Source organism: Strix aluco, chromosome 3, assembly GCF_031877795.1.
Source record: "Strix aluco isolate bStrAlu1 chromosome 3, bStrAlu1.hap1, whole genome shotgun sequence".
In the NCBI taxonomy this organism is placed as follows: domain Eukaryota; kingdom Metazoa; phylum Chordata; class Aves; order Strigiformes; family Strigidae; genus Strix; species Strix aluco.
The window spans coordinates 105,554,085-105,573,560 of NC_133933.1; the positions used below are offsets into that span (position 1 = coordinate 105,554,085).

The 19,476-nt window shown below is 39.0% G+C and overlaps 1 protein-coding gene across 4 annotated transcripts in view; it reads left to right on the plus strand.

The window, feature by feature from the left end:
* Window positions 1–1,185: 1,185 nt before the first annotated feature.
* The window catches only part of HMGCLL1 (3-hydroxy-3-methylglutaryl-CoA lyase like 1), a 98,457-nt gene continuing 80,166 nt past the window's right edge, over window positions 1,186–19,476 (plus strand). For all 4 annotated transcript variants that reach the window (XM_074819877.1, XM_074819878.1, XM_074819874.1 and 1 more), the window contains exon 1: window positions 1,186–1,336. In XM_074819877.1, coding sequence (XP_074675978.1) covers window positions 1,220–1,336 — 117 coding nt within the window. In that variant the 5' untranslated portion in view covers window positions 1,186–1,219. The remainder of the gene's footprint in view (window positions 1,337–19,476) is intronic.

Sequence of the window (19,476 nt, forward strand, 5' to 3'; positions counted from 1 at the left end):
GCAGATTCCCACCAGTGTTATTTTAACATAAATTTTAAAGTCCCAGTTTAAATATTTTATTTCTGAAAAGCTTGAAAAATCCTTGAAAAATAAAAATTTCCCAGCCAATCAATCAGCATCCAGTTTTGGTTTACAATGGCACTCAGAAACAGGGAGGGTTTTGGATGCACAGGACAGCAATCTTGAAATGCAAAAGAGCAAAGGAAAAAGATGGTGCTTTGAGAGCATCACGTCTATCTGACTGAAACAGAGACTTGGCTGTAAACCTGATAATCTTTTGCAGAAAATGACTGAGGGAAAGGTTAGTTAATTTAACAAAAAATCCCTGAAACCCCAGAAAAGGAATGATCCAGAAACAATTTCCAATGCATACAGGATCTTGCTTGAGAGTAGTTTGGAAAGTTGGCTGACACATTGAATGCTGAAGGAGATGACAAAATATAACCTGCTGCTTCTGAGAGAGCCGTTAAAACCTAAGAAGGATTCCATTTGCTATGCTCTAAGTATCTGCTACACAAATGAAAAGCATAAATGCAAGCGTGCGCATAAAGCCTCTTGTCAAAGACCTGCTGCCACCTGAACGGCGGGGTGAGCGGGACAGGTTCTGTTCCGCATCGTTTGCGCTGCCCGAGGATCCCAAGCAGGGCAAGCGGGCTTGGGGCTCGAAGCAGTCCTGCCCTTTCTCCTTGCTCCCCTCCTTCCCCTCAAGCCCTCTGCCGCGAGCACTGACAGCCCAGGCCGGGCCCCACGTCCCCCGGGCGTGCGGGGTGTCAGGAGGGCCGTGGGGCAGGACGGCTGCTGTCCCCATGCCCGCGCCCCCCCGAGCGCCGGGCCCGCCGGGTCCCCGAGTCCCCTCAGGGGCTTCTCCCCCACCTCCGCCCCGCAATGGCAGGCTGCTGTGGCGCTGGCCAAGCCCGCACCAAAGGCGGGCGGCCACCACCGGGGCTCCTCTGCCGGCCGCCCTCAGCGCCCCGGAAGGTGAGGAGGGGGAGGCGAGGAGCAGCGGCGGTGGCGGGCGAGGCGGCGGCCGCCGCAGCGGCCGGGGAGGGGGCGCGGCGGGGCTGCGGCGCGGCGGGTTCCCGCGCTCCGCCAATCACAGACGCCGCTCGGGGCCGGGCTGCGGCCAGTGGCTGCGGCGGGCGCGGGGTCCCGGCGGGCCGGGAGGCCGCGCCGACCTTGCGGCTGGCTGCCGGGCGGCCGGGGAGCGCCCCGCCCCGCCATGGGCACGGTGCCGTCGGCGCTGAAGCACTGCCTCAGCTACCAGCACCTCCTCAAAGAGCAGCTGTGGATCGGGGAGCCGGCCGCGCCGCCGCCTGCGGCTCCGCACCCCGGGCAGGTATCGCCGGGGGGGGGTGGCGGGGTGGGGTGGTGCCGGCCCTGCGAGGCGCGGCGGCCGCCAGCGGGAGACCGGGGCCCGCCGGGCGCAGAGGGCTGCGCCGCCGCCGCCCCCTCGCCCCTCACGCACGTACCCTGCCTCCCCGCTAGCCCCGGCCGCTGCCTGCGCACGGCCCTCGCCCCCCGCCGGCCCGCCCCGCCGGCCCGCCCGCTCTCTCGCCGGCCACCGCCCAGTACAAGGGCGTGGATGGAGCAGTGGGGGCTTCTCTCATCCCCACGCGCTGCTGGGCCTTTCCTGGTCAATAATTTCAGAACACGGCTGGTTTTAGACCATCGGAATGATGGAGCACACGCAGGTGGGCATCTCCAGTGGCGCTGGGGGCAGGGATGGGCAATGTTAAAGAAGTCCCCTCATCTGTGCCTCCCCTCCCCTACTACAATCCAGTCAGAAAAATCATAAAACTGTAGGGTGACACATATTTTGGCGAGGCCGCAGTATCACCCGTCCCCCCCCCCGGTGCTTGTATTTCTCACACTGGAGTGTGGTGGGCCCATCTGCTGTCGGGTGGAAAGTCACTACAGGCGGAAGGGTGGGGGAGGCAGAGCCGTCAACTGCTCGGGAATGGCTGTACCCTCCTTTTGGCCGGGTGTGCTCTGAGCACTGATGGGGTTGTCCTGGAGGGACGAGTGAAGGTGGTTGCTCACCGTCCTGTGTCGGCTGTGAACGGCTGTGGAGAGAGGCTGGAGACACTGGGGACTGGGAGAGGGAGTTAGATGGGGAGGCATGAGGGCAGGCAGCCAGATGGAGACCATAGGCCATGACTATCCTAATCATGGCTTTGGAAGGAAAGAAATGAAGGAAAGGGAAAACTACCAGTGGCTTTTAGGGAGAGGCTGCATAAATCTGGAAGGCCATTGGAGGAAGAGGTCAATATAAAGTATTCAAAGAAGGAAATAATGCTGAGTATGACATTGCCTTTACTATAACAGCACATTTATTGTTGGAGCATATTGTGTCTGAACTGTCATTCATTCTAACTCCAGTAATCAGTCATTACATTCAAACATTAAAAAACATGAGCCAAGCCTAGAACAAAATTGGTTTTAAAATATTTTTTTTTAAAAAATGGTTCATTGCATCTTTCTTCTGTTTTCTACACCTTTCAGAGGTACCAGGGGTAAATCTTCCATTTTTCTTCACCATCTGGAAGTGAAATTTAATTATTAGGTAGCAATGTAACTTCAGAGGTGGGGAGATCGTGAAAAATACAATGTTCTGAGTGCCGTGAAAGCTGGCAGCATTGTAATTTTGCTTCAGATGATCTGAGCTACATATATGGAATACCCCAAGCAGTACTGTTGGGAGCACAGAACTTTGTATAGGTAAGCTCCATACAGCTTCCAGCTATCACAATTCCCTGAGAACAGTGTCTATCCAACATTGAATTTTGGGGAAAAAATCAAACATAATTTCTTCAGTTGTTTCTGTGAAAGTGGAAAAATGTTTTGTCACTGTAAAAAAAAAAAAAAAATAGAATGAAAGGACTTTTGTGCATTAGGCATGAAGCAAAGCACGATAATCCTTTTCATGTGCCCTTGCTACATTTTGGTGTGTCATTTTCTTTCAAAAGATATGAATGGTTTTTAAAAATGCCTTCAAAATACTTTGATATGCCACTTGATTGCATCAGTCTCCGCTCCCTATCAGACAAAACATCTGAAAGGTTCAAGGGCTTTTGCAACAGAGAGGGTTTGAAGTCAAAGACAGGCAATGATAATATCTTCCTAGAAAGTCATAGATTGAAAAAAAAAAAAAAAGTGTTTCTTTATTGTAATAGATGCCTGTAACTTTTGCTTCATTTTTGCAGTGCTCTTTCATTTTCATCACCATTTTTCTTCCTCCAAGGATACAGAAAGGTGTCTTCCTCAGTAAACAGCAAACGTGAGAATTTGCTGCTTATCCCTGTGGACATTGATGTGACTGTAAGCTGCACAGTCTACTAAGCCCATTGACACTAATTAAGTCCGGAGTTGGTTACTGTTAATGTTTTAACATTTGCTTCTGCTTTACCTTGCTGTCGCTGTGATTTTTATTAGATGATTTTAATAATTTTCTTTACATGAATCTGTTCAAATTTCCATTTCTCTTAAACAATCCATAAAGGTTTTTCTTACGCTTGAATGCATTCTGTACCAATCCTGTTCAAGAAAAAATGTGTTCCTTTTTATGTGATCTAGAAACCATACTAGCTCAAGTGATGGTTATAAAAAATGAGTTTTTTGTTTTGACCAGTGTATGCAAGACAGTTACAGGGTGTAGACTAAGAAATAAGATAGGGGAAAGGGTTTAAGGTACAAGAACAGTTTCTCAGAAATAATTTAGTGCTTTCATGATTGATGAAAATAAGGAGTTGATTTTCGTGCTGAAATCTTTTCAGGAGTTTTTCAGGATTTTTCTTTAAACACAAAGTAAAATGGAGGTGTTATTAGAGTGTTGCTACCAGGGCTCTTGTAAAACTGAAATAATTCAATTTTGTCTAAAAAATCCCAAATGTATAAAAATTTGGTTTATATACTGTGCTGACTAATTTGTAAAGGTCCAGGTTTAACCACTTGGAGCTGTATCAGAGGCAAAATAATAGGTCCTAGGTAGTTGGACTAAAGGCTAGACAGAAAGTAAGTAATTTTTTCTGCTATTAGTAGAATTTACTAATATCTATTTCACTCTTATTTAGGCTAGTACTGGTCAGTGGGATACCACACTCCTGTTGCAGTATCTTCATCTTATTCCATTTTCTTAATTTCTTAATCTTGTTTGCTTCAGAAATACTGTCTTATGTTTCTTACAAGGGGATCCTAGTTCTGCTTCATTCTCTCAGCATTACCCCAGTGTATACTGTTTTTATTAATAGGTCTGATTAATTTAATATTAAAGGTCTGATTAATTTTACTAAATACGAGCTATAGCTACATGAGAATTTGTTAAAGACATGGATTTATATCAAAATTGTAAAATGTGCTAGGATCTACCTAGAAGGGGGGTAGCAGTAGATGTGACAGTATTAGGGAGTTTCTGCAGTGGTCGAAATTGCTATTGATGGTGACTCATAGCACTTGACTGGAATTTGTGATGTACTTCGTGTTCTGTTTTGTAAAAGGCTCATGCTGAGCAGCGGGGAGGAAGGCTGGCTGTTGATCTGCAGCTGATGGTTGTCTTCTGGCTTAGCAGGAACCTTCTGGCTGGAAGGAGAGATGGTCTGAGAGCAACTGACATGATTCTCATCCTACAGACTTAATGTTATGTTTTCATGTAAGTTAAAATGGAGTTTTAAGGCATTAGGAATATGCTAAGGACATGGCAGGGAAGAACTGGATAGCTAAAGAAGTGGTGTAAAAGACTGGAATGAAATTCAAGGATACAGAATGATTAGGTGCTTCGGGACCAGTAATGCAAACTAGAAACGGTGACATTATCAGTTAGAAGTGATTGAAGAGAAGAACTTTGGAATGCTGACAGATCATAGGAGGACTGCGAGCTGCCAGTATAGTACAGCTGTTAAAAGAATCAAATTAAGTCGTCAGATATATCAGATCAAGTATTTCTAGTCAAACAGGGAAATGTTAGTGCCATTGCAAAAGACTGTATCTGAGACTTCTTCAATTTTGGTTAGTCATGTTCAAGAAATTGAATTCCAGCTGGGAGAAGTTAGGTCTTGCACCACTGGAACGGTCAGGAAAATGGAGATGAAATGTAAAATGACTTGAGTTTGTTTGGTATCTAGTGTTAGGACCTGGGGAATGGGCAGGCAGGGAGGGAAGAAGAGGAAAGAGATGCTTAAAATAAAGGAATATGTTGCCACACACAAACAAATGCTTATAATATGTCCATATATTAAATGCAGAGTAGAAATTCAAAGTTAAGTATCAACTGGTGACATTCTTTAATAGCTTTCTAATCAAAATAACGAGAGTGAATAACCTATATGGTTTGGGTTTAGAAAAAGGATTATATTGATGTGGTTTCCATAGTAGTGAAAATGGTTGGATTCTTAAGAGATTTTAAAGTTTATATAGTAAGGAATAGAGGACTAGATATTTAAAGATGTAAAATCTAGACAATTCCGAATCCATTTTTTAATTACATTGCATGGCTTACAGCACTCTGGAAAAAGTAGAATTAGTTAAGGTCAGTGTCAACTTCAGTGTGAATACTCATCTTCTGCCGCTTTAAACAAGTGCATCCTCCTATTCTACACTACAAGAGGGTAGTGGCTAAACATAGCTAAGCAATAACCATCTTTCTCTTAGACCCTTGTGTTTTAATGTACCACTAGCTAGGTGTACTAAGAGGTATAGTATTTTAGGAGTTACATGGTTTGGTGAGGGCTGCCTACATCTACCACAAGCAAAGCAAAAGTAAGTCAAAAATAAAACTCTAGCTTCTTGCTCTGTGGGATGTGGCTGTGACTCTAGGAGGTGTAAATCTATCTAAATACTGCTAATGTGTGCTATGTTATCTTGTAGGATTTCTGTCACAGATTTATGCTGTCATGGGATGCAACTCCCAGAATTATTAACAGTTGTTCTGTATATTGTCTTTGGAAAGCACAGTGTACATTGTTGTCAGTTTTGTTACTGGAGAGGAACACAAATTCTGCATGCTAAATACATATAATAATGAACAAAACCTTGGATCCTCTAGTTTAGACAGTGCCTAGGTTGCAATGATTTATACGCTACATGCCTAAACATCCAGACCTAAACCACACAGCCTAAGATTCCCTCATCTCCTCGCTGCATGACACTCAAATCAAGAGATGCACAGTGTCTTACTTTTGCAGTTTTAATTTGCCAGTTTAGATTTTGCAATATACTATCATATTTTAAACATATGCTAGAAACCTCTCAAATTTATTTTTAAAGTAACTCAAGAATAACAACAAAAACCACAGTCCATATGACAATTATATATGTTTGTCTTAACCACTTCTTGTATTTGATGGTTGATTCTTGATTCAAATTACAGCGTAAAAAATAGGGCATATGGTATTATGCTACCTAGGAGGAGAAGGCATCTCTGTTTTATTTGAATCTTTTAGCTACACCTCAGAGCAACTGATTTGAGACATACTATATTTCATGTTCTTTTTATCTCCACATAATTATATATTCTAGGAACAGATTCATATTTGCAGGCTCTCCTTAAATAAGTATTTAGGCTATTTTCATTTTTTATTTAATTTGTTTACTTTAAGAAGTACTATAAAAATTTGCTGTCAGCAATATTGCAAATGTATTAATTTATTATGACAATTACAATATGCAAGAAATACATTATAATTTATGTTCGGGTTTTTTTTGATCTTCTGAAAATTACATATAAAGTACACTTTAAATAGAGAAAAAATAAGCTAGTTGTCCTGAGCTTTATATTGCAGAATTCTTGTTTCATGAATTTTAGAAAGGATGACTTTATTTAAAGATACTTAATGAAATCAGTCTAGAGAAAGTATATTAATTGCATGGGGCAAAGATCTTGTATCCTTTTTTTTTTTCTCTCTCCTTTACCCACCATTCTTACCTCATTCTGTGTTTTCATCCTGAACTTCCAAGGGATTTAGATTTTACGTTGTCTTTCATGTAATTTAAGACTAAATAACTGATCACTAAGAGACTTTGAAATTCCTGATTTCTAGCCCTTCCTATTCCTCTACATGTGGAGGCCTTGTCAATACAGAACTCAGTAGATGGATCTTTTTCTTAACAAATATATTAGAAGAATGGGACTTTGTTTTGTTTTGTTGAAGATTTCAAAGCAACATTTATTTTCTTAATGTTCATGAGATGTAAAGCATACAGTGTTACTCAAAAAATGAAATGGAAGAAAAAATAGAAAGGATTACTATAAATGTATTTTAGAATTAAATTATAAACTATTAAGTCCATATCGGCATGCTGTATCTTTTCTTGATGACTTTGGAGATGATAAATGACATTTGATACATACTGATACTGAAGGTGGTAAAAAAGACACAAAAACACACTCCTACTGAATTTAACTGACGTAGAGAGAGTTCAATGCTGAGCTCTTTCCAAAATTTTCTTTGAAGTCAGGAGGAGTTTCCCCTTTAGAAGATCCAGTCAGTAGACTCATGCCAATTTTTTCAGCCAGGTATTCTTTATATACTGCAGAATAAGAGCTCAAGAACATTGGTGGATAAAACTAAAGTCTGAAAAGGCTAAGTAATTGGTTTGCTAAAGATGCTGGACAGGATGTTAGAAGTTAGGAGGCTGACAATAAAGTCTAAGTTTGGTCTAAATGGAGTCACTGGCTTTTAGTTCTTTTGTGCCACTGGATTTTAAATAGTGGAAAGATAACAGGAGCTTTTTAGTTGATACAGATTTATGCTATATTTGGATTATTATGTGGGTTTAGGACTTTATAATACAGCTGGAAATGTTGTAAAGGATTTTACAGATCTTGCTCTGCAAATTTGGGAATTAAAAAAATGCACAGGAAATTTCTACTCAGACCCAACATCTGTTTTTTGGTGAGATCCCATTTTTTACTTGTCCCACCTCCACCTCCTTCAAAGCCTACATATGGGCACAGTGATACTCATTTCCTCTCCTGCCAGCTCAAAGAAAAAGATTAATTTCAGACACGCCGTGTGTCAAATCATCATTTTAAAATTCATACATCTTGAGATCATTCTTAATTCATTTTCTCATTGCCTTGGCTGAGAGTGAAGATAAATGACTTGCCTAAGATCAACTAGTTCCAAATTTAATTCCTACTGAAATAAATGGGAATATTATCTTTGTCTCAGGTTTTAATAAGGATTTTATTTACAATTTGTGGATCTTCTAGCTTCTAGTTTAGGTAGGGAAATCTCACAAGTGCCTTATAAGACTACTGTAAGACTTATGAGTTGGTCAGAAATAGAATTTTTTATAAATCAAAATATTTACTGCTCCTAATTAATCAAATTTTGTATCTTTGAACTGTCTGATGAGGTGACTAATAAATAGCAACAATCATCTCTATAGTGGCTTTGGTCACAAGTTACTTTTTTTTTTCACTTAGACTTGGCTTAAAGGTGAAATGCTGGGTACCTAGAATGAAGTTAAACTTATTTTCTCTTAGTTTTAATGATCAGACCCTTTTTTTTTGTGTTTCAGAGGAAAAAGGTAGCTCCAATTCTTGCAGGATCTGCGTTGGAAGATTGACTTGTTTATGAAAGTGTGTGTTTGAATTTCAGTTTCTATGGGGTTATCACGCAGTGAGAAACCGGTGCAGTGTAGGTACAGTCCAGAGATAAAGCTGAAATGAGTTCTTGTCACCCTCTTCTCTTTCACAACGTAAATATTTGAGGCATTTAAATAAGGTGATGATTCTCTGAAATTTTAGGAGTTGAAGGTTATTGAGATCCTTTGATGTGTCAAATGTGGAAGAAGTTATGTTTAAAGAAACAGTGGGGGATGTCAGAGAAGTAGTTATTTAGTACTTCAGGCTGTGTTAAATTCTCTTCTATTGTTTAGCTCTCATTCATTTAACAAAGTTGAAATATTTTCTTAGCATTCTTTTCCCCCAAATGTGTATTTAAAAAGATAGATGAAGTATGAAAAAGAACTGCATATTAAAGATGGTGTGTGGTATTGTGAACTTGCTGGGGAATGTGTACCACCTTACAATGTTTGCCAGCGCACACCATAATGCATATGTGGACCTTGACATACGGTGTAATGAAGTACTGTGCACTCAGTGAGGCTCATCAGTTAACTGAACCTCAGAAAAAACTGGAACACGTATGGGAATAAAAAGCTATCAGGCACAAATTTATAGGAAAAGGTTCTCTCTGGCTGTCTAATCCATCCATCTTCTGTCGCATAGAAAAACTCATCAGGATATTGAAAGTATGAGAAAAGTTGCTTTATTGGCTGATGTGAAATTTCTGAGATAAGAGCATGTAATATGAGGCCTGTAGCTCGCATCATCAAAGTCAGGCTTTCATACTATGCTAACTACCAGTAAAACTAATTCAGTGTTTTTGCTTTTCAGCAAAAGGGAAATATTTTATTATTGCTGTATTAACGTACACTTGTATAGCCCTTTGGGGGCAGAAATGTCAAAATGGTGCGCACACTTCAAAACTAAGTGCAGTAGAAATAAAAGTTTTTTCTGTTTTGTAGTATGTTGATAGTGACATGAGTTGTAATGAATAATAAAGAGTTTATTAAATATAAGATTATGAATGAGATACAGACTTTGTTTTTCTGACTATCTGGTCTTTTAGTCAATCTCTCACTCCAAAGAAATCAGAAAACAGATAAATGCATGATTTACATTTCAGGAAAATATTTTCAGGGGTAGTTTTAAGGGTTGCTTTTCAATCTTAAGGTATTAGAGTTGGAAGTAATCAGCTAATGACTTTTTAGACTTTTACCAGGTTAGACATAATAATTGATGGTGAAGATTTCGATCATAGTTTGGGACAAAATTCTAATGTTGCAAAGATGAAAAAGATGCTGGAGGTGATAAGGAAATTATGCTTACTGTCAGAAGGTTTTTGTAGCTGATACTGATTTTAGATAATTCCCTTGTTAAATGGAGATTTATTTTATGGCTTGGTGTAAATGAATGAAAGTTACCCCAATTGTTACATTACATTTGAATTTGTTATGTGGATTAAATATACTTATGAGAGTAATTCTCAACAGCTCTTGTGACAAAACCCCAGATTTATTACATGCAAAAATCTGCTAAAAGGTGCATGGGTAAGAAACTGTGCTGGGTAGACATTTATTCTTTGTTTGGCTGGTTTTTTTTGTCCACAGATGTTAGCTGTTTTGTATGGGAATAAAGGTGTTAGTTTATGAGTTTCTCGGAAAAAAAAAAGTTTAAAGGCTTTGAATGCATGAGATGTGTGGACTGAAGCGCCAGAGGACATTGGTGGAATGTTAGGTGAAACCCATAGGGAAATAATTCAACAGCAGCATCTGGAAAGGAACTGTATGTGGCTTTAGGGTTTACTTTTAATGCAAGTAGTTAAGATGAGATTAAATATAGGTGTTAGTATGTGAGAAATGAGGGAGCAAGGTAAGTGATGAAGGTACATCATGTGGAACACTGGGATTAGGAAAAAGATTTAACAGAATCCACAGCTGATCACAGCTGAATTTTTAAAAGCCTGGAAACATAATTTGAATTGAACTATATGTTGGCTTCATATAAAGCAAAACAGCTTACATGAAGAATTTATTGGGGGGAAGAGAAGAGAGAGGATAGGCAAGTCCCTTGGCCCTGCCGTATCTCATTTTTCCCTGCATGGTATGAAGAAGACGGAAAGTTAAGCTACTAAGCCAGCTGGCTGTTGGCTATACAGAGAGGAATCAACTGGTGATTGAGAATTGTCTCTTGTCTCCCTGCTGTTTTTTGATATTTAAGTCTTGATTCAGTTACCTAAGCACAGTTGTTGGGTGCCGTGTGAGATGCCTTAAGGTAGCTGAGATGGCTTATAGGGTTGGCAGATATCAAACGGGATTTATGTGAGACCTGTGCCCTCTGGCGTGGTAGCCTGGAAGTCAGGTGTGATGCATCTTAAATGACTAGTGGCTGTAATTAGCCATCTGACATGTGCCTGTACTACTTGGCTGAGTTGTTTTTGGCCATTGCTGACAGTGCTGAGAAATGGCTTAATTCAGCTGGCCACACTTTATTGCTGATGCCATTTAAGATGTCCTATAATATCCTACTTTACCTCCAGCTGCCAAAAAAAGCACAGGTCCTGTGTCCTACATGTGTTTAGGGAACCTTAAGATATGTAATATGTGAACCTTAAGATATATAATATGTGAATATATATATTGACTGTACTGGCATACCTTGCACACCTGTAGACATAAATGTGTAGATACCTAAGTTCAGGTGTCTTACAGTTCAATTGAATCCTGCCATTAAGAACATTTCAGGACATTTTGAGCTTAGTGAGGGCTATGGCTGGAATGCCATTTAGTCCCTAAGTATTATTATCTATCATCAGAGTTTAGAACAATCCTTTGGTCAAGATTATGTGTCACAGTAAAATGAAAGTACACCTAATGGTGGTACTGTTAGGTTTTTTTACTTATTTCATGCTTAGTTAACACTGACCCACTGGTCTTACTACTACCAGTTTTACAACCATGCACATTCCTTTCTCATCTGTTGTACAACTTATTATCCAGAATATGGAGGTTGAAAATAATCTTTATAAATTTGTGAAGTCTAGAAGTGGAAGCAATAAAAAATTAGGAAATGTCATGCTTCCTTTTGCCATGACTATCCTTAATCTTCTCAAATAGTCTGAAGTGATACGATCCCATTTTGGTTTTGTCTTTGTCATAGTTTCTCCAGTATCAGTTAATTTTCTTCTGTTTGTTCCAATCCACTGTTTTTAGGTTTGTATCATTAGAACATGTTAAAATCTTATTACATTACTATTTAATTTAACCAGTTCAGCAAAAGCTGTGACATATCATTATGAGTACTTTTTAATAAGCTCATAAAAACTGATAATTTTTAAAATGTTTATTCTAAAAATAAGGGATTACATCTGGGTTTTTTTCTAAATTTCATATAAGGAAAATTTTCAATAGCTTTGATTATTGTCAGTTAAATGGCTGTACAATTATATTCTTTAAATATGCTCACATTTCACTGATTCAATTGTGAAAATAGAACATTTTTATAACATCAAGAATGGTGTAGTTCAAGATACCATAATTTCCTTCCTACTATTGGGCAATTATTATGGTAACATTTTGCAGATACTATTTTTCTAAAGAGTTTTATAAATTTTAAATTCTTCTGAAGGATGAGTTGCCAACAGTGGCTAAATAAATAACCATTAAACTACTGTCATTTTTATCAGTATCTTTTGGGAAGAGAGCTATGGAAAATACAGTGGTGGACCAGCTGTACTTGAATTAAAGATTTCCTTGATCTTTTAGGCACTGCCTTTGGATACAGAAGATGATTTTGATGACAGTAATAATTGAGATCAGTTGATTTACTTCCAACTTTTTACTTGAGTTCTTAAAGTCTATGCATAACTCACTTTTATTGACAATGAGGTAAAGAGACTTACCTGCTTGGGTGGATGGGCTGGCTTGTCAATGTGTTCGTTTTTTCCCCCACTGATATCCCAAAGCATTATTAAGGGCAAATTACTTTCACATGTTGGTCTTGTAAGGATGATCATGCTTCTGCTTTTTCAGTGTGTGTGGAAAAGCACCACTCTTTCTGCCTTCTAGAATTCAGTCTTCAGTCTTGCCTGTAAAACGCCATACACACCATAATACTATTACCATAAATAATAGTAAAGGAAAGTGTGGGAGGTTTTGGCTCCAGTGTCATCAGTATGCTGTTGATCTCAGTTCTCTGTATCCTTTTCATCCAGCCCAGATGGCAGAGTATAATTGCTTTTCCAGGCTTTGACCAAGATAGGGATATGGATGAAAGTGAGTTGGCTGCAAATCAGCTTGGTTAATGGAGAAATGCTGCTTGTTAGCCAAGGGAAGCATTTAGGGAAATAGAAAAAGGTAATGTGTACACCATGTCCTGAAAATACATTCTTAATTTTTGCTGAAGTGACTGCCTGTGTTGGCCTCTTACTAACAACAGAGGCCTCTAGTGCCATTTATTATTAATGATTCCATTGTAACACAAGTCTAACTATGGTTGTCCATGCTTCTGCTACTACCTGACTGTAGTAATACAATCTCTTCATCATTATTTTGCAAGTTACCCCAGATTATCTGTGACTACAGCACATCTGTCTGCTTTTAGGTTGCATGAACTTTTAGCTGTAATTGACACTTTTATTCAAACCTCTGTGATTCCATGTGCGCTACATTTGTTGAAAATAACAACAAACATTTTTTAGAAGGTGGGAAGTCAAGTTGTCTGTGACAGTTCAGAAAGTTCAGACTCATCCAGGAGACTGTTATTTGACAGATTTGATCTATTTTTTTGTTCTGTCAGGTTGTGAATGATTTTATGTAAAATACAGACATGAATATTAAAAAAGCAATTTCTTTGTTTTCAAATATTGTGATCAGTCTTTGGGCTTGTTTTTATTCTTCTGAGTATTTGTCCTTAATGCTTCTACTTTTTTTCAGAGCATCCAACATCATGGGAGAGAACTGGACATGCCGTTGCTCTTAGAACTAGCTACTTCTTCTATTAGACATGCAATCCTCAGTTCCCGAGATCTCCTTTTTGCAGGGCTGTCAGAACAGCAGTTTCAGTAGCCTGCATCTGCCTGTGGAATTTTCTGATCCACAGGAGCTCACATTCAGCCAATTTTAAGCCATGTCCACAGAAATGTTTGTGTGACTGACATGTAATTGTCTACTGACATGTAATGAGTTGTTGTCCTTGGCAGTATAGTTAGCATGTAGCATGGACTGTTATGATTTTGATGATCACAATTTCAAATGAGTAACTTTATGTAATTCAAATGTTCACATTTCTTACCTTTGCTTATTAAAGGGAAACACTTCCAGGGGTCTGTAACTATCTTCATACCATGATCATTTTTATACATATTTTCCAGTATATTTCCACTGGCTTTGTTTAAATTGGGGTATCAAAATAAGGTTAAAGCCCAATAAAATATGTAAATTAATGTCTAGAATGTTGATATTTATATGCCTGTATTTCCTCTATATATTTATTTCTAATATTTGAAATAATACTATGAATTGTATTTTAGGTAATAATGATATTATGTATGTTTATTCATGAATATTTATATTTTGAATAGGTGATCTTAATAGATTTTGCTCTTTATCATTATGTAAGGTGGGAAATACAGCTTTTATTCGTTTTCTATCCAACAGCCATTACTGTGTACTTGAGATAAAACCACTGGTTAAGTTGTGTTCTATCATTTCACTGTATCTATGCTTTGCACAGTTTTGGGGGTTGAAAGCAACATATTAAAAGTTACACAGCAAGGACTTAATCAGAACTGAAGGTAAAGAATATAGGCTAACTATTCATGGTTTTATATACTGCTACTGGGAAAAACACATGCCCAGTGTAGTAGTTCAGTGTAGCTCTTCAGTCTTGGAAGAAATACTGTTACATTCTGTGTTCTCTTCAAATAATGGAGAGATCAAGAAGAAAATCTAGTTTATGAAGAAACTGAGAAGGTTTTAAAGAAGTACAGGATAATATCATTGCAAGATCGGTATGGTAACCCATGTAATTTGTTTGACTAAGAGTAGTTCAGAATGCATTCCACACCCATGACATGATAAAATAACAATGAGGAATCTTCAAGCCTGTTTATTACTCCTGAAGTCAGCACTTCCTCATGAAAGGGGAAAATGGGGAGTAGTTGAAGAGTGAACGTCGGTTTAATCTTTGATGTGATATGAAAAGTACAACAGAAAACAACTTTCATCCTGTCATATATTTAAAAGTGTATGAATAAATTATTAGAGTTTATTCTTATGCTTTTAAAATAAAAGGAAAAGTAGACACCTCCTAGCAGTATTCAAATATATGACTACCCTTTCAATTAAACAAAATGGAAAGAGCCAGGGTTTCAGTGTATGTAAATTCATAGTTCAAGCCGAGTTCACTTGAACTTGTTATACAAGCCAAATTATAGGTTGGAGGGAGCTGTAGGTTTTGTTTGCGTCTCTGAGTGGCTAAGCACATCCACTGTAAACTCCAAATCATAGAAAACAATATTCAGCAGGTGTTTCACACAAAGTATGTGAGAGCTGACCTCTTCTGATCTAGTATAAAGGAAAATAGCCTGAGAAGTGAGGAATTCCTTCTCTTATTTCCTCTGTTAGACTCCTGCAGACAGAGATTATATTGATTTATTAACTCTTTTGGAAAATGTGCTATTTTGTGTTTGGCCTGAAAGAAATGTCATTTCATATAGAAAGGAGTTACTTATTTGATTTGCTACATCTTGTTACAGTTCTCTAAGACCTGGGAGATACTGTGCTGTGGAATTGGTTTGCACACTTAATACTCCTCTGGTGATTCTCTGTGCAGTGATTTAGCACAACTGCATGTCATCCCTCAGTTTTCTCTCTTATGAGCGGAGTTGTATTTGTGTATTAGACAGAGCTCTCTTACTGTTAGTTGGATTTTAGTATATTTTTTCATGTCAGACCCTTGTTTGTTGCTTGAACAAGACATTATCCTTTGGGATTACTCTCACAGCATCTGATAGCTGTAGCCTTCACTGGGTAAGGAGATGGTGCAGCAGGATCAGAGAGGGTCAGTGTACAAAGCAGTAGCTTTCAGACGTAGTTTATGACTGCTGTGATATTACTGACCTCCATCAACAAAGCTTCTACTTACAGCGCTAGCCATAAACAACTACTGCGCTTTCTTTTTAGGTACACCTGATAGAAAGGGACAAAGAGAGGGAGAAATAGGCTACATTCTACTCCCAGCATGTATGTCTTGTGGTAAAGAAATGCTCAACTGGATGTCAGGGAGCAAGGATCAGATATTGCAGTGAACTCTAAAATGAGAAATTTCTCTCAGTTTGATTGTCAGGGATCAGTGAGGGCCAACAGCTCCCTAAGGGAGTGGAGCTGAGGGTGGTAACGGGGCTGACAGGTCACCAGCCAGGGCCAAGTCCCACAGTAGCAAAGTGAGGTGAGCAGGGTAGGCCTAGAGGTGGTAATCGGGTTCAATCAAGAGTCCAGGTCATTGGGCAAGTTTGTGGTGATAGGGGGAGACCAGGGCTAGAACTGAGAGTGCAGGTCAGTGAGTCACGGTCAGGATTCAGTCCAGTGATGGTAGTCAGGGTTGGTCATGCAGCCCAGTGGCCATCAGGCAGGTCCATAATGATGAGAGAGGTCCAAGGTCAAACTGGAAAGTCAGTCTATGGGTCAAGGTCTGGATCAATGTGGATGCTTTGTTTACAGAGGAGTTACAGGAAAACAAGGAGGCAAGAATTCAGTTCATCTGAATTGCTTCTAATACGTAACTTGGGCAGAAGAATAGAAATCATGCCAGTTGCTCCAAAGAGATGCTCTGAAAAAGGAATTAGAATCCTCTTCTTTGGATTCATGCCGCTTAAATCTCTATGTGCTACATGTTGCCTTTCATATACCTGGAAAATTGTGGATGTGTAAGCTATCAGTTGCTGAGGGTATATTTTGATTGAATTGATCTGCTGCAAGGGGTAATGTTACTTCCTCTCTCCTATGTATTTATCTGTAGTCCAGTTTTTCAGTGAGGAAGAGCTTAGAGGCAAAGATGAAATGTGACAGCAGGATGGATTGGGATTCATGTCAGCAAGGAAGGGTGAAAACTTAATTTAGAATGACAAAAAGAATACATCGCCTACTGAGCTCTTGGAGGAACTCAAAAGAAGTTGCACCAGTTTCTCTTGATAACTCATTAGATGACATATAGTTCATTTGAGGCAGATGTCTGTTTGGGATTAAGACATCTGAATTAAGACACAAGTAGGTGTCTACAGCAGATGAAAATCCTGTGATAGCCAGTGCAGACCTAGGACAGGACTCAAGTTGCCTAAACATAGATGCCTAGTGCCATTTGAAACACGTAGGATATATGGAGACATCCTTATGGGGTAGTCATATCCTCCTGTACATTGTAAAATGCACGAGACCTATTTTCTTCTGCAGTGGCATCCAGTCCCCAAGCAGTTATACAAACCTGGTGATTGAGATAATTGGCCACTAGGTGTGAACCTTAGGATGGCCTGAATTGTTCTTTATCTCCATCAGTCATGTTAAATAAAGCTCCTTCAGCTGCAGTGTGAATTTAGACATCTAGCATGCCTTTAGACACCTGCATGGGGTGAACCATTTAGAAGCTCAATTCAGTTGCCTATTGGATGTGTCTAGTGCCATTTAAGATGCCCTGCAGTGTATAGAGACCTTGATAGATTTGAAATGAGACCTACGGTAAATGGGCGAAGTGGGACCCATGCCCTTCCTGAGCAGCAGCACTTGGAGACCAGAACTCATACGTGATCCAGAACGACTCCAAGTACCTATGTTTAGACAGCAGGAATGAGCTGAGGTATTTTAACCTTGAGCAGATTACCACCCTTAAACCTCATCTTTTGTAGCTTTGGAAGACCTATTCTAAAGGATTTCCAAAAGGAATAGTAATATACAGATGGTATTTTGTTTTTTTTAAATTTATAACTGTATGTCCATGAGTAGTGTAGTTAAGAGTGTGACTTGAATTTTCTATTTCTGTGTAAGAATACTATTCTTAACACAGCAACATTTTTTTATAATCTCTGGAGCATTCCCTATTAATGTCATTTGTTACCTTTTGAACTGTCAGTTCATCAGAATTCTGCTCACTTGATAGAATTATTTTTTATGAAATACTAATTTATAATTTCTAAAGAAAAAGTCATAGTTTTTCCTTATTATCTGTTAGTTAATATTATTTGCAGTTGTCTTTACCATCAAAGTCCTCTTTGTAAACAGGATTAGATAAACAACTGGCTACTCCAGCAGCATAAACATTGAGAGTTTTGTTGAATTCTCCTTTGTTTAAAGTCATATTTCTTCTGTTTTCATATGAATGACTTGTATTTTATTGTAAACAGCCCTGCAACAATTTAATAAGTGTACTAGCAGACTATATTAGAATTTAGTAATTAATGGACATAAGAGTAGAAATGTTAGAGCTATTACTTTACAATAGAAATCCCTACAGTGAATTCTCAGTCAGTTCAGATAATCTCCTGATATATGTAAATCACTACTCTTTCATGAGCTTACACAAGCCCTCTAATAAAAGTTGTAAGCACATTCAAATTAAATTTGAAGAGGTGGACTAAAGTAATACCTGTAGGTTTAATCCCCAGTGTAAGAGAGATGTAGACATACTGTATCAGATCCAGCAAAGGGCCATGAAGATGATTCATGGATTGGAGCATCAGTCATATGAGGAGAGGCTGAGAGTGTTTAGCCTGGAGAAGAGAAGGTTCAGGGGGATCTTACCAATGTGTACAAATACCTAGTGGGGTGAATAAAGAAGACAAAGTCACTGGCAGGACAAGAGGCAGTCAGCACAAACTGAAGTACAATAAATTCCATGTAAAGATGAGAAGAGTCTTTTTTACTGTGAGAGTGGTCAACACTGGAGCAGGTTGCCCAGGAGTCTCCATCATTGGAGCTACTCAGGAACGAACTGAACATGGTTCTGGGCAACCTGCTTTAGTTGACCCTGCTCTGAGCAGAGGTGGTTGAACTAGATGATCTCCAGAGGTCCTTTCTGACCTCAACAATTACTTGGTTTATTCCAGATAAGTTAACTCTGCATTTAACTAATTTCGTTCTGTAATGATTTACTTGCATTTTATATTTTGCCCTCCTATGGAAGATCTCCAGTTGAGTGAATTCTTTTTTGAAGTAGGAAGTCCAAACTTAGACACAGTATCCACTGTTTTATCTATGACATCCCTGTTTACAGCCTAGGATTAGATTTGCTACTTCATTTTCTTTTTTTTTTTTTTTTTTTCTTGAGAGCATGATGTTACTGACTTATATTCAGTTTGTTATTCATTTTAATATCCCAGTCTTTTCCTGTAGAACTGTTTAGTCAGGTACTCTTTATCTTCTACTTTACAAAAATCTTTTTTTGGAGGGTCAAAATTATTGAAATGGAGAAATAAGCATGATAGCATTTGTAAAGGACAACATGCAAAAATTCTTTTAATTAATCAGTCAGCATCAGATACAATAAGGATAGTCCTAAGTTTGGTGAAATGTGTCATATTTATTTCTCCAGTATGTCAATGAAATTTTGAATTCCAGTTCTGTTGTCTAAAGCACTTGCAGCTCCTTTGTTTGTGGTATTTCTGTGTTATAATTCAGGTCATGAATATGCAGTGATACCATAAGAAAGATTTACTTAATGAAAGGTTCTCAAGGACCGATGAGTATTTTTGCTAGTCGTGGCCTGTTCCTGGCTACTGTTCTCCCAGTGGTCATGTCAGCAGCATACGTCAGAAGTTCTAGGACGAAGACTCAGTTTGTCTTTACTGAGGGACATTTACCAGGTGTGTCCCACTGTTTTCTGAATATCTGTATATATTATTTATATCTCACAGGTGAATCTTT